Here is a 15,772-nt window from a genome sequence, read left to right on the forward strand (position 1 = left end):
GGCTCCCCAAGCAGCCCCCACCAGCGGTCCCAAAAGGAGTAGAGACGCGCTCCGCACCGCGCATGCGCAACACCGCTGATCCCACGCTTGCAGAGCTGGAAACGTGAGTTTTCTTCCCCCACTGGGCAGTAACTTTTACTTCCCTAGCTTAGTAAACTGCTTGTCTATTTCACCTGTAAGGTGTTTTCCCGTGTATTGAAAGTCACCCCCGCTGTGCATTCCTTGCCAAATTGTCTTTGTACCTGAGCCTTTTTCTTTTGTTTCTTGTGTATGAACAGTTTGTTGCTCATTTTTGGATTTTTACCTGTTGTATTTCAGGTACAATTTGATGTATGTTTCTCATACTTGTATTTATTTATTCCAGTATGTTTTATTTTATTTCCCTTTGTTGCACTTTTGAAATACCTCAGGCCAGCATCCAACACCCTCTCCTCATCACAATGCTGCATCCAGTGGGTCAGTTGATCATAATTTACTCCTTAATGTTGATTTCAGAAGGTTCTCGGTTTGACCCTCTGTGTGGAGTGTGATTGCATGTGTGTATTTTTCTGGGGTCTCGTTTTCTCCCACAGTCCAAAGACATGAGCGTTAGGTTGCAGCCATTAAATGTGTGAGTGAGCCCTGCAGCAGACTAGCAACCTCAGACTCCAACAACCCTCACGAGCCTTAAAAATAAGGTTCATACAGCTCCTCTGTAGGAGACTGTAGCTAAAATCCCGCCTGCATGGCAACAAAATAACACTATGATTCATTAAAATTATTGATTGACAGGTCCTAGAATTTAATTGTTAGTCCATCCATTTAAAAAAGACAGTTTTGAATGGGTACATTTGGGACACCTTCGATGCTGATCGCTAGCCAGATCTGTCGTGAGCTCCTAAACCCAGAAACAGAAACACTTGACACTTGGTTCCACTTTAACTCCCAGCACCACATCTATAACCACATCTATAGCAATCAGTTGCCCTATTCCTGAATTACTGCTCGTCAACAGATGGGGGCGCCATTGTTCAACATGTACTCTGTACCAGCGGCCGCCTCCGACCATCGCGTTAGCCCTCTCCATAAAGGTTCAAACTGGCGTTTTAAATCAAATTCATCCAAACGTTGTGTCATAGAAACAAACCCTGCATCTTCATCTCCTGAGCTCCACAAACGACACGATGCGTCCAACGCGCCTCTTTTGCAATTAATCAGGACAGATCTGGGTTGTGATAGTCACAAATGGTTCGTAAGAATCATAAATTAACTGTTCATTATTAACAAAAGGCTTCTTGATACCTGATCCGGGCCTTTAAAATAACACCCCGATGCGCACACGCGGGCTCAGACTATGTAAATTTGGTGGCGCACGCATGGCGCACACAGCCAAAGATACAGTAACAAATCAGGAATTTCCCTCATGCCACTCCTGAGAGCGCAAGAGAAGGCAAAAGTTGCGGATTAAGCTCTTCTCCTCGCAGAAGAAAAGGCGCAAGGGAGCTCCGTTGCAGCAAACTTTTCTGAAGGACGCGCACGTTTCCCCACGCGTCGAGGACATTTTTGATGGGGAAGGGAGTTGTTTCATGGTTTTGAGGCTGTTTTTCTTTTGTCAGCGCTATTTTTGATGTTGCGTCTGGACCCGTTTGCTGGATAGTGGACATCGAAAAGTTCCAGAGGATAAACGTCGCACCCCCGGAGAGCAGCTTCCAGCAGCGTTTCTGTGATTTGCGCGCTTTGGTTTGATCACTTTTTCAAGCTACAAGTCTGGGATTCCTGCGGCCGGTCACTTTCCTCTCCTGCACCGATCTCTGTAAATGGCGTAGGTGTTGGCGAGTTTTATACGCACACGACTGGACGCAGATTTGACATTTATTATGCGGATTAATCTGGATTTATCGGGAAAAACGATCCGGGGGGCTCAAGTGCAGTGAAAAGACGCCGTCGCCACTTTTGGAGACGAGATATGCGGAGAAAGAACGGCGTCTAGAAGGATGCTGCCGCGTGTACGATGGAATTGAAGAACTCTTTTGCTGTTGTTGCGGTGGTCTGTCTCTTCTTTTGCTCCAGTTTCAGCCAAGAACTTAACCCGAAAGGAAAGAATGTGTGCAAAGTGCCGGGGTGAGTATCCATTTAGAGCAAAGTTCTGGGCTGTGAAAAGAAAAAACGAACGATATTATTATTATTATTATTATTATTATTATTATTACACTTAAGTGTTTCAGATCAGACACTATTTTAATGTAGACAAAGATATCCCGAGTAAATAGAGAGTGCAGTTTTCAGATGATGATGTCATTAGGGGCCAACGCTCTCCAGCGCTACGTGACTCTATGTGGGGAAGTAATTGCCCTCTCTTGTTAAACCATGATTGAACTGTGATTAGCCACATTATTTGGAAAGCTGCGTTAATGCCCCCTGGCCACACCCAGATCTGATGACTTACCAGACCCGTTCCAATAGTAAATCACTTCAATCGAAATGGGATCTGAAAAATGAACACCTGCCTTGAGGGAAAGAGATACAAGAACAGAAAGCAAAGTGTTTGAAATCTCTGGAACATGTTACAAAGCCAGTTCCAGTGCATTTTTATACTCCAGCAATCCACGCGCGGGGTCATTGTCCACAAATGGAGCAAACTGGGAACAACGGTTCACCACGAGAGCACCAGGCTCATTCAGGAGGTCACAGAAGAACCCAGAACATCACGTAAAGAGCTGAAGCCCTCACAGTTGCCTAAAAACATCCAGACAATGTCAACTTTTGGAATAATGTTCTGACCAAAGAGGCAATAATTGGCCTTTCTGAATTATGTGCCTTCACATCTGGTATAAAAATAACACAGCATTTGATAAAAGGGACAGTCAGAATTGGTGGTAGAGTGTGATTGATGGGACCAAGAATTCTGCTGTCTACCAGAAAATCCCGAGGTTCATGACCTCAAGTTCAAGAACACTTGGGTTATGCAGCAGTCTGGAGAAAAAAAAAGATTTGGAACTGAGGAGCTGCAGCGTGACCTTACACAAGCAGTTCATGCTTGAAAACCCTCAAGGTGGCTGAGTTAAAACACCGGTGAAGCAGAGGGGCCTTCGTTGCTGCGCAGCGTCGGGAAACACTCATCGCCAGGTGTCATTAACACTTAATCGCTGTTGTTGCCACCAAGGTTTGCACAACCAGTCACCAGGTTCAGGTGGGACCAGGTTCTCACATTGGGCCGAATACGTTTGGATATTTTTTTCCCATTAATAAATAAAACCACAATTTAGAAACGACATTTGTTGATCTAAACTCCCCAAAATGTTCACCTCTGTTGTTGCGCTACTTTGTATGTTTACTTTTTGACATAGCACTTAATGTGCCCCCAGTCCGCTATCCATCAGGGGGCGGAGCCATTTCCAGCAAGCAGCCAGACAGATGTGTAGGCTCCACATCTGGAGATGCTTGTATTGCTCTCCAGGGGGCGCTCTCGATAACACTCCACTGACACAGCTTTCCTGGAACTGTTTTATAGATCATCAGCGGTTTTAATGGATTTTTTTAACCTGTTTCATGTCATCACTTGTGTCAACATTGTAGCTGCTCCCAAGTCCATCAATAAAGTCTTTTGGGGAGGAAAAGTGCTTCTTTTAAACTACAAAAGAAAGCCACTGAGGTCCTTTGGTGGTCCTCTTTATGTAACGCCTGGCTTCTAAACACCAAATTAATTCTTCACAACAATGAGCACAATCCATTTTTCTGAATGCTGACATCAATCAGTATCAGTCCAGAAAGAGCCAACTCCATGCATATGCGATGGAGTTTCTCAATAGCTGGAAGGAAAAAAGTTCCGAAAAAGTGGATCTAAGTGTTGCATCATGGAAATAATAGCGTAAAACTGTTATCTGAAGCAACATAAATGCATCATGCTTCATTGGGAAGTGAAGCCATGCAGAGGTGAGACCTGATGGATACCATGTTCTTATTTTAGAAGGACAAGAAAAATGTTGACCTCTGTTTATTGATTTAAAGCGTTCTGCTTCCTCCAGTTTTACATTCAAAGCTGACATTTTGCAGAGGCCCATCGTGTTTGCAGGAGGGAGAGGAATAGATGATCGCCTGCTAAAAGTTGTCTCTTTACCTTCATGTTTCCCTGCTGAAAGCTTGACAAGCCGCTAAACACGTAGCGCTGGCTTTAGCGCCGTATGCAAACACATGCTAAGCATATGTGCAACATATCATCCCGCAAGCATTTGCAGAAACAGCCACATCAGTTGGAGCTGCCATCTGTTTGGGGAGGTGGTCGTGGGTTGCCCTCTCATTTACAATCTCACAACTGCTTTTCCAGGTCGCCGGGACTTGTGTGCTGTGTCGGATGGGCGCAGCTAGGGAACGAATGCCTGACACGTATGTACCAGAGCACCGGCGTCCGTCAGTCCTGCATGTCCCCTGGCATATTGGCCCAGACGCTTGGCTCATCATGTCCTTTTGTGTCCACTCAAGCTCTCTGCGAAGGCAACTTCACCTGCAAGGAAAACGAGGTGTGTGTCAGGCCCAATGAATGCCGCTGTCGTCACGGATACTTCGGAGCTAGCTGTGACACCAGTAAGGGCTGAATTTTCGATTTATTGTCAACACTGTTGCTATTTATTTTCTACTGTCATACAGCTTAGCCATTGCAGCCTCATAATGGTATATATGTTGTTGGCAGGTCGCTCAAATTGACCATGACTGCAGCCTTCTACATTTGTTTACATAAGTTTATCACCCCTGACCATTTTACTGTCTGTCAACAGAGTGCCCTGCACAGTTTTGGGGACCCGACTGCAAAGGGAAATGTAATTGTTACCCCAACGGCCAGTGCGACGACTTGACCGGCAAGTGTACTTGCAACCACAACCGCTGGGGGTCGAACTGTGAGAACGCTTGTCTGTGCCAAAAGGGCAAGTGTGACCAAGAGACCGGAAAGTGCACGTGTCACCCCGGTGTCTGGGGTCCCCAGTGCAACAACAACTGCTATTGCAGCGTCAACTCCATCTGCGATGCGATGACGGGCCGGTGTCTGTGCAATCCCGGTTGGACCGGGAGGAACTGCGGGATCCAGTGCAACTGCAACAACTCGCCGTGCGAGCAGTTCACAGGACGCTGCCAGTGCCGCGAAAGACTGTGGGGCCCGCGATGCGAACGGTACTGCCAGTGTGTTAACGGCAAGTGCAACCCAGCTGACGGGTCGTGCACGTGCACCCCAGGGTACCGTGGGAAGTTCTGCAGGGAGCCGTGTCCTGCTGGGTATTACGGACAAAACTGCAGGAACAGGTGAGAATTAACGGGAAAAAATTCCCCTACAAAGAATATTTCACTGACTGCAGATGGAAAACCATCATGAAGCCATAACAAGCAGTAGATGACATAGATACATCTTTCCAAATGCAATTTATGCTTTTGTTTGTTGTTTCATTTTCTTTTTTCTAGCCTCAGCTGTGTTTTTTTTTAACCCTATGTACCCCTTTAATCATTCAAAATCACTTCCTGGGACATCAGAACAGAGGGGTTCTGTCGTGGTTTGGATCCTTTATTAAGTCCTTTATTGTGACCGCAGGTGTGGGCACTGCAAGGGTCAGCAGCCCTGTAAGGTGACAGAGGGGCGCTGCATCACCTGTGACCGCGGCTGGAACGGGACACGCTGTGACCAGCTCTGCTCGAAAGGCTTCTTTGGTGACAACTGCCAGGAAGTGTGTCCCGCGTGTAAAGACGGGCACCACTGTGACCCCATCCACGGGAAGTGCTCCCACTGTAACCCCGGCTGGATTGGGGACAGGTACGTCGTGGTCGGCCCAGCGGCAGCTCCTTTAACCAGCAGCTACCGTAACGCCGTTTCCCACGCTGTGATAATGCACCGTTACGCCTGAAAATGGCTGTAATAACGGCATTCCTTTTGCGTGCCATAGGTGTGAAGTGCGCTGCCCCAATGGCACATATGGAGAGAACTGCGAGAACAACTGCGGCCACTGTTTTAACGGCATCTGCCATGTTGTCACGGGGGAGTGCCTGTGCGACCCCGGCTTTTACGGCACCTAGTAAGTCACGCTGTGCGATGCTGTTGTGGGCATTTTGTGCCATTAACAGCACGAACGAACGTTAAACAGACGTGTTTTCTTCCTCTGCCTCTCCACTTTAGCTGCAATAGGACCTGTCAGCCTGGCCAGTATGGAGTGAACTGCAACCAGACCTGCTCGTGTCACGATAAAATTTGCAATCCAGTGTCTGGCGCTTGCTATCTTCGTAAGAAAATATTGATTTTTACCCATGAAACCACAAGATTCATACCCCCCCCCCAAACAGTAGCCAGAAACAACCGTCGTCTAGACGGACTTATACATTTTGTGAGACAGGAAAACAACTATTGCGTGCTTGAGCGGCATCTACAGAAAGACTTACGACCTTTTGAACTGTTTGCTCAAAGAGCCAGATGGCATAACGCTCCCTACGTATTAAATGTCTAATAGTTGGCCGTACACACAAAGTACAAACAAACACGTCTATTCAGGTCAGTGTGTGTAATGGCGGAGTTAACTTAGCGAGGCCTTGATAGTGTTTCCAGACCGAGACCGGTGTCCTTTTTATGGCTGTGTTTGTTGGCTCAGTTCCTGTTCAGACAGAGAGACAGGAAGAGAGAGAAAGGGAGGGAGGAGGGGAGCACTCAGAGTGGGATGGAGGAAAAATTAGGAAAGAGAGAAGCTGGAAAATAGACAGGAATGAAGAGGGAAGGAAAATCTAAAGCTTGATAGGACCGTCGTTGGTAGCAGGCAGGGAAAATCTTTCTCAATGGGACAAGAATGTCTGATTCGGCTGTCAGCGTAGCGCAGTGACGCTTTTCCATTATCCAGCAGCTCGGATCAGTTCTAAAAGCAAGAAAGGGGAAAAAAACTGGCTTCACTTGCTGCAATGCAGCAGTTTTTATCTCAGCATGAGCCCCTCTCGAGGAGGGAGGGGCCTTAATAACTCTTTGATTAATCGCGTTCAGGTTGTAGACAATGGTGGGCGGGTAGAGAGTCGATGGGGGGGGGGGCAACGACGGGAAATTTTCAACAAAAGGCTAATTGGCCCAATACCTCAAGGGAGATAAGATTAATAGGGAGTAATTTGCTCTGATTTATGGCCTGTTGTATCCTAATTTTCTCAGAGATACCAACCAGTGATTGAAATTCACCCTAAGTTCTATCTGTGTTATTAAAGCCACCTCTGACATTAAGAGAAGATGGATTACTGTAGCTTGACCCACTCATCAAGTCACTTAGGCGGGCTTCTCCAGCTCATCATGATAATTAGCTCTGCCAGGTAGTTTAATGCTGACATGACACACCCAGAATCACCTGCACGTCATCTTTCAGAGCCGAACCAGCGGATGGGGGTGATCGCAGCGGGAAGCCTGGTCTCCTTTCTGTTGATCGTCCTGCTCTCGCTGCTCTTCTGCTGCTGCCTCTGTCGACATAAAGACGACCACAAGTGAGTGACAGACCTCAGGCGTCCCCATCCTGGCTATTTCAAAAACAAGAAAATACTTAAAACAGCCATCACATGCTAAATCTGCTCCATGTTAAGTCCGGTCTGACGCACCTCCCTCTATTTTTATGGCTTTGCCCCTAACGGTTGCGACTCTTCCAACAGTAAAAAAGCAAAGCGGATCCTGTGCGGACGGTTCAGCAGAATCAGCACTAAACTTCCCCGTATTCCACTGAGACGGCAAAAACTGCCCAAAGTCGTTGGTAAGTCTGTTGTGTTTTTACGTAATCACTTTTGGTGCCTGTACAACACAGCAGAAGCATCACTCGTGGCTTCTCTAATGGCCGATTGCCTTCCGGCAACACAGTAGAGGTGTCGGGAGCCACCCGCACGGTGGCCATCCTGGTGCGTATCTGCAGTGGAACACAGGGGACGGTGGCAGGGTTACGTTTTAAGCACAACCTGTGCGTGTCAGATGATGAACAGGGTTGAAAGGTGTATGGCGGCTGCCAGGAGAGCGTGGGCTTTCATTTGAAAGGAATGCGCTGCTTTTAGAGCCCCTTATTATTCTTGGCACCCTAAAATGCCATGTGTTCATATTATTACAGCCCTAAACTGGAGCCCCCCCCCCCCCCCCCATTTTCTTTCCATCATCATCATCATCATCCCCAAGTTTTTGCTTCCCTCCTTGGGGCCAAGGGGGTTGTGTTATTAAAAGAAGTCCAGTGGTTGTCAGGGGCCCGGGGTTATGGTGAGTGATGTGCTATCAAAGGCTGCACTGTGTGGTGAGCTGTGGTGCTCCGCACAGGGATTCTGGTGGTCTTGTGAGAGAGATCTGTCTGTGACCCCCTCGGGCCCTTTTTTGTGGCAGTAGACAGCAAATATATGCGAATTTTCAAACGTGACTATTGCGCAGAGCACTCAGAAACGGGTTGGAAGGTCAAACAAAATTTAACTTTACTCTTTTTTAAAATGCGTTTGTGGATGTTTTCTTTCCACTTCTGGCAAAAAAACATTATTATTTCATCAGAATCGTTTTTTTTTCCGTCATTTCCAAACTTCTGTTTTTCATAGACGTGGCAGTGCTTCGCTCATGGCGTTATTTCTGTGCTGTGCTATTTTTTTTTTGTTTCATTTTAAACATCTTGAGGGAAAAACTGTAATTTGAGTCTTCAATGAGGCTCTGCTGAAGTCAGGGTGCCGCGGAGGGAGCTAACACATGATGACCTGATTTTTTTTCCCCCTGCGCCTCTGCAGCACGTAGCTGACTCGTTTTTAACGCCGCAGAACATCATCGGGGATGTGGAGTACACAGCGGTGTTCCAGTATCATACCATTGTAATGACTTTTAAAAGCTATTCCATAAACTTTTCATCTTCTATACGATCCTGCAGCCTTTTCACGCTGAACCGCCGCCGCGTCTCTATTGTCCTTCTTCTTCCTTATCCAAACTGTTGCTATACTCGGCCTCATCTCGGGCGAGCCGCAGAAGTGCGGTCTGCTAACATTTAGAAACGCCAAACTTTGGAGTGACTTAGTCCTGCGCGCACACACACACACAGACACGCACATTCCAGAGGGGGCCCGTTGGGGTTGGAAACAGGAAGTGGTCAAATTTACCCCTGCTCGTGTCAGAACTGTGATTTATCCACACCACAGTCAGGGGCAACAGATGTGGCAAGACAGAGTGCGAAAGGAATGGGGGGTTAAAGAGAGGAAAGATGACATTTACCTCTCTGTTAGCATTGTTAGCATAATACAGATAGCTCTGTCTGTGAACAGTTATTGTTCACTTGGCCCAACCAGCTTATTTGTGTGAGGTTTTGAATTCCATTCTTCGCATTTTTACTGCGCACACTACAGATGTCTGTCTGTCAGACATTATTTGCTTCCTCTGTTTCCAAATGGTTCCTCAGCGGTGAATGCAGAGAGACTCCTGCAATTCTCTCTGTTTTATTTATCTGTGGAAAGTTGGCTGGGGAGAGAGGTAACACACAACTTGACATCCATTCACAGGCTAACTCAAGAAAACTTCCCCCGTCAATTACTTTATCTTCATAAAAGAAAACCACACAATGACTTCTTTTAGGCAAGCTGCTCTGACTTTATTGGATAACTTTTTGGAAATAGTTTTCACCGATTAGATTACTAGATCCTCTTCTGCATATTGTATGTTATCATCATGCTGTGCAAGCTTGTTCAGGGTTAAAGACGTTTCTCATATCCAGGCAGCTGAACTTGAAGCCCAGCGCTCAGGCCATTAAACCTCTGCTGCAAGTTTGTTAACACATCCCCCCACGGAGCGACTCTGGTGGTGGAGCCGTGCAGCTGGGGTGTGTCAGTAATGCCCTGTTGTATGTTGGCTTCCATGTATGGGGGGATCACCGTGGCGTCCAGTCTGCTGCAGTGGCACCGCAGTCTGAAGCGAGCAGCTTTGAAGGGCAGCAGTTGTTCATTACAGCACATAAGTGAGAGCGCGGAATGACCATATGCTAGCTCGTTGACTAACATAGCTGCTCCGCATTCTCCAGATGCTCATACTGCTGCTTCACAATATCAAGCATATCCTCCTCATTGCTAATGCTGTTCATCTGCACTTTTCTGAAGCTTAATTAAAACACGTCATAACACATTTTACTTCATCAAACATCACTACAAGAGCGGTTGCAAAGCACAGACTCTTTCTTGGACAGTTAGGGGATTTCTTGAACCTATCTTTAGTCTAAATAAACATTTATCGGACCTACAAACATGATCATCTGATGTGGCGTCATGTTAACAAGGCAGTGGAGTTTAGAACGAAATTATGCACTTCATGCCAGATGTGAAGATCATTCTAAGTCTCCCTCAAAAACCGCAGCTGCCCTGAAACTGCAGAATCAGCAGAATATTGTCGTGACTAAAGAGAAATGAGGAAAATAAACTTTGATGAGACGCAAATACACAATTCTTTGTCCATTCATTCCATTTGAATTTCTGAACACTTGAAAGCTTACTGTTACATCCAAAGTTGTTCTTGTTTTGCTAACTGACTTCAGAAATGAGAATACAATGACAGCCTCCAATTTAGGACCAATGAAAACAGAGTTTCTCTTATCTTTAGCAGGGAAAGCCTCCCTGAAACATAAAAAGCATGAACTGTGGGGACCACGTCATCCCTCAAAGGTGGATGTATTAGCAGTACAAGGTTTTCAACAGAGCCATCGTTTTCTCAAACTCTGTAGCAGGTTTAAGAGTGACTGACAGCAGAATTGTTGTTCTTGTAAGATGGTACAACGCCTTCTGGCTGACCTCTCGGCTCCTTTGTTTGTTTTCTGTTCTCAGTAGCCCACCACGACCCGGAGAACACCTTCAACTGCAGCTTCATCGAACCCCCGTCAGTGGTCGAGCAGCCTCCCCCCTCGTCCTGGTCCTCCCAGGAGTCTTTTTCTTCCTTTGAGAGTAGAGAGGAAGAGCGGGTGTACTGTGTGCCCCATGAAGGTGAGTCACCATATCAGTAAACAAGCATTTAGTTATACACACACACACACACACACAGATTAATCTCCCAAGGTGGGCCATGCAGTGATTCACATTTCTGAAAAAGCCATTACGCATTGTCGTCCAGATGCCATCTAGGCGCTAGTTAGCTTCGATAAGGAGGGTTTCTAAACAGGAAATTGAATGGTGAAGTCAGCACAATGGGACATATCTAAACACTGACTGAATTCTTGGAGGTCGGTCATCAGTTTCTATTCTAGAAGTCTGACGAACCTACAGAGTTTTTGGTTGTTGCTCGTTAGAGTCTCCACGGGTAGCTTAAAACAGGCCCAAACAGATCAGCCAGGGTATTATCACACAATACATTTAATCTCTTTGATTTTATTGGTGCACAGTTCCCCATGGCCCCCTGGGAACTGCAAAGAGGAGTATCAACAAACGGCTAATACTTGAATTAGCCTCCAAATGCTAGTGGCCACACCAATGTCAGCGATGTTGTATAGTCTTTAACATATCCAATTTGTTGATCCACAGAATCTATAAATGAAAACAAAGAGACAAGACACGACAAGGCCTTTAACGAAGACGATGCAGGAGAGTACACATCCCTGAAAGACACCAGCATTGCTAAATCAGAAGGTAATGAGCAGCCCCTCCTTAAATCATCTGACAGTGACGGTTCCACTAGTGGCTCCGACTCTGCTACTCCAGCCCTCTATGCTCGCATCGCACGCCTTTCTAAGCAGTCCAAGGAAGAGGATAATATCAGCAAAGAAGGGGAGGGTGCTTTTATACCTGAGGTGAAACGCAACGGAAAGCCGCCACCTTCACCTGGCAAGACAAAACCACGTCCACCGGACCCGTCCACCAAGCCCAAGGTGTCATGGATTCATGGAAATGTTCCAGGCTCTCCCCAGCCTGAGCAGCAGGGGGTAATAAAGGTGCTCACAATAGCAAAGGACAAGAAGAGGAGCTCCAGTGATGGCTCTACCAAGAGCGAGGAGCAACAAAAACTAAAAGAGAAAGCTTCTGAGCAACAAAAGAAACAGGAGTGGAAAGAGGTGAGAGTGAATGGCTCCCCCAGCAAACATAAATCTGCGAGAGGGAAGAAGTCTACAGACGAGCACAGCAGTCCCAGCCACATGGAGCAAATCAGCGGCGTAGTTCAGAATGCCCTGAAGAAGATAAGCAGCTTTCACAGCTCTTCATCCGACAAGAGCGCGGACTTGCCCAAAGAAACGCCGAAGGAGCCGCCCAAGAGCCCCAAGGTCATTCACCCTCACATGAATTCTGAGGCTGCCACGCTCCTGGCTGCTCAGCTCAAAGAGAAAACCCAGAGCATCAACAGGAACGAGGGAACGGGTCTGACAAAAACCAACGGCATCTCCACACCCAAAGGAATCCGGGAGAAACCAACGCCTCCGCAGAAAGCCAAAAGAACCCCCTCTACTGGATTGAGCCACCAAGGCTCAACCAAGCCCCTGCTGCCTACCTCAAGCAGCCTCCAGAAGATGGTGGCACCAGTGGCCATCGACCTCGACGTCCCAGAAGCCAAGAGCCCGGAGAAGCAGGACTTGAACGGCTCGAAGGCAGCGGACCCAACATTAGATTCCACCCCGAAGAAGACCCCCATAAAAAAGCCGCCTCGGAAGAAAGGCAAGGAGGGCACTTTGGATACAGCTGAGAGTAAAACAGCCCAGCCAAAGACAGCCATAATGCCACCACAAGTAGTGAAATAAGCATTTTATGGACATCTGGACGATTTTGATTGACCAGGATGGAAGATGAACATATCGTTGAAGGATTTTTTTCTGTTTAAGTGGCTCCTGGACCAATCAAGGAAGTAATTCTTTTAATCAAGGATGCAGTTTATTCATGTTGGTAAGTTGTAATATAATGGCCTTTATAGACCTTTGTATTTTCTTTTCAATAAGTCCTTTTTTGTACACAGTTCTGCAACGTATCCAGACACAAGTGTCATGAATCATAATCCATTTTCTGCTCTTCTGTCTCATCCACATTTAAGGCCGATTTTGAGGGTGAATAATTGCATTCTAGCATTTTGTCAAGTAGCGCACAGCTATTAAATAGCTTTTAGCTACTTTCGCCCAATGGTACACAACATAGAAAAACATTATTTAAATCAAGGAAAGCACCTTATCGTTTTCATCCATTCACTTTTCATCTAAGTTTTAGGCTGATAGCTTACATTTTAAGGAGACTTCCTTTGATTATGATACCCCTAATTTCATTTGTTATGCTATATTTAGTGACTGAAAAAGTTGCTTGTAACTTCTGACTTACACTGAGCCTCAGTGTCGGTTTGTCTTTTTCCCTTTATTTTTGGATTTAAAGCCATAATTCTCTATTATTGAGCTGTGTCAGACTTTGCTTCCTGATGTCTGATTTCTATCTTTGATCATTTTGTGGGGAAAAAGCTGTTTAAAACCAGGAACAGACTTAGTTTACCTGCTTGTATTCTTCTATTCTCTCACATTAACCACTAATCAAAGACAATGGAATCCCAGGCTACCATATTTCCACATATCTAATGTTAAAATCTCATGAAGCTAACTCTTTTCCTGTACAACAATTGATACTCTCACTGTTTCTGAGGAAAATATTGCAGGGCAATAAACAAGAGCTTTATTAGATGTTTTGTAAAAGAATGATTCTCTACATATCAGAATACAGGAATAGTTGTCTCGAGCTTTTTTCTTTCCCTTTGGTCCAATCTAGGTCAACATTGCCCTCCGAGCTATTTTTATCATTGGCAAATTTGTTTATACTATGGGGGGAAAGATAAACCATCCAAAATTGTACTGTATATATTCTGCTCAAAAACCAGTCTTCTCCTGCGTATTGTTTACTTCTGCAAATATCAACTGCTTTAAAGCATAAGGGAAATATTTGTACCCTTTATTTGTTCAAACCAGTAAGCTTTAGTGTTCCCAGCACCTGAAGCTAGTACGCTGACAGTGGTTACAAGGCTAAGTTACGAGGCTCGCTGGTACTGTGTTTTAGGCCTGAAAGCCACACCTGTGGAGCGGTTTAGCTAACAGAAGCTAGATTTCAGTTCAAAGCAGCGAACGGTGGAGTGGTTAAAGATGTGGGTGTGGGATACTTAAACTGGAATCATTGTGTTGTATGAAGAAACAAACCATTTCTGTGACCAATGAAAAAGCTATTCTGAATGCCGTACTGGCGTACGATGACCAATGAGTAATAGATACAGTATAGCAGTGCGGGGGATGGTAGTACGCCATTGGCTGATTATTTTAAATGTTACAGCTGTCATGAAAATCTGTCTTTGAAGTGTCGTCCTAAAGGTACAGAACACATCGCTGGGTATTTAATTCAACGTTTTTACTTTATACACTGTGTACTTTTCATTATCCTTGTAAGCTGTGCTTATATGAAGTTTTCGTTCTGATTTCTTTGATCTCAATGAACTGGCTTTCATGTTTGTGTTTGCCATTTTCGGCCATTTTGTTGCTTATTTTCGGTTCGGAAGCAGAATTATGGTATAAGTAATCTCCTGTAAAGTTTACATTGGCTTTGTAATTGTCCTCTGTTGATGTTATTGTTTGTGTAACACTTAACTGCATGACGCAGAGTGTAATTATATGGCGTTAATAGCTGCACAGGATTCCTGTAACAACCTTGCTCCGTCCAGTTGCCTTCCTGAAGGATAATAATATCATACAGGTATGATTCTGCTACTATGATACCACTGTTGAAGCAATTACATATACATAAAAGCATAACATTGTGTAATTACCAAGTGTCCATTTTTGACTGGCCTCCATCCATGCTACAGTGCACGCTGTATTTGGAAGAAGCGCCTCAAAAGCTGCCAAAATGTTACAACTTTAAACTATATTTTGTCTTGTGTGGGTTGTTTTTTTTCTGTTTGTTTTTTAGTTCTTTGGGTTTGTTTGTTGTTGTTGGGTTTTTTTTAGCAAATTTGAGTCCAGTTTGTACGGTCATTGCGTTGTTTCCTTATTTACTGTTTTGGAATAAAGAAAAGCAACACATGGCTCCTGAACTGAGAACCTGGCCCTCATTTACCCTAACCCATGTACAACACAGCGTATTTTAGCAGGATACTGCAACACAAGGGCAAACGTTGGGACAAAGATGATCAGATGAATGTAAAGAATGCAGCCAGAAAGTCAGCGAGTGAACTGGACTCTTTCCTGCCAGACAGGAGTCCTCCAATGTCCTGGAGGTCTTCAAAGAGCCCGAGTCAAGCAGAGCAGCACATTCAGCTCCTTCGGGATGGTGCACAAGAGCTCCTTTCATGGGAAAAAAAACAGTGGCTACTCTATGCTTAGGAGCTAATCACGCGCTCCATATGTGTCCTCTTTTGGCGTGAAGAAGGATATCGCAGGACTAGGTCACAAGGGAGCGGACCAGGAAGTGGGATGGATAGAGACGGAGATGTATAGGTCATGTGATGGAGAGCTGCAGACTGCAGTGCCCTTTAGTGTGGAAGTTCAGCATGGAATACACAGATATTCCCCAAAGGCTACAGCTATAGTAGCCTTGTTGCCATCATTTAATCGACGTGCAGAAAACTAGATTTTATAATTAGATTAAAGCAAAGCTTTTGAATAAATTTAGCTCTACTCGTTTAATGTTATTAGGAAATTAGCGAGTTCCCGATGTAGTGTTACAAAGGCCAAAGCAAAACACTGTATTTTCAGTTTCATTTTGATGCTTTAGCCAAACACAGCAATTTAAGACCATTTATTTTATTTTATTATAATGAAAACATTTAACGCGGAGTAATAAGAGGGGATTAAAACAGTGTGAGTGCTGCAAATGATCA

The 15,772-nt window shown here is 45.3% G+C and overlaps 1 protein-coding gene across 1 annotated transcript; it reads left to right on the forward strand.

The window, feature by feature from the left end:
• The first annotated feature begins 1,131 nt into the window (after positions 1–1,131).
• scarf2 (scavenger receptor class F, member 2) lies at positions 1,132–14,991 on the forward strand. The gene is made up of 11 exons (XM_011615969.2): positions 1,132–2,100; positions 4,304–4,362; positions 4,459–4,560; positions 4,752–5,271; positions 5,555–5,773; positions 5,904–6,032; positions 6,134–6,237; positions 7,347–7,461; positions 7,624–7,721; positions 10,783–10,938; positions 11,473–14,991. Exons 1-11 carry the CDS (start codon positions 1,991–1,993, stop codon positions 12,675–12,677), a joined length of 2,817 nt encoding a protein of 938 aa, XP_011614271.2. The 5' UTR covers positions 1,132–1,990; the 3' UTR covers positions 12,678–14,991.
• The last annotated feature ends 781 nt before the right edge of the window (positions 14,992–15,772 follow it).

Source organism: Takifugu rubripes, chromosome 21 (genome assembly GCF_901000725.2).
Source record: "Takifugu rubripes chromosome 21, fTakRub1.2, whole genome shotgun sequence".
NCBI classification, from domain to species: domain Eukaryota; kingdom Metazoa; phylum Chordata; class Actinopteri; order Tetraodontiformes; family Tetraodontidae; genus Takifugu; species Takifugu rubripes.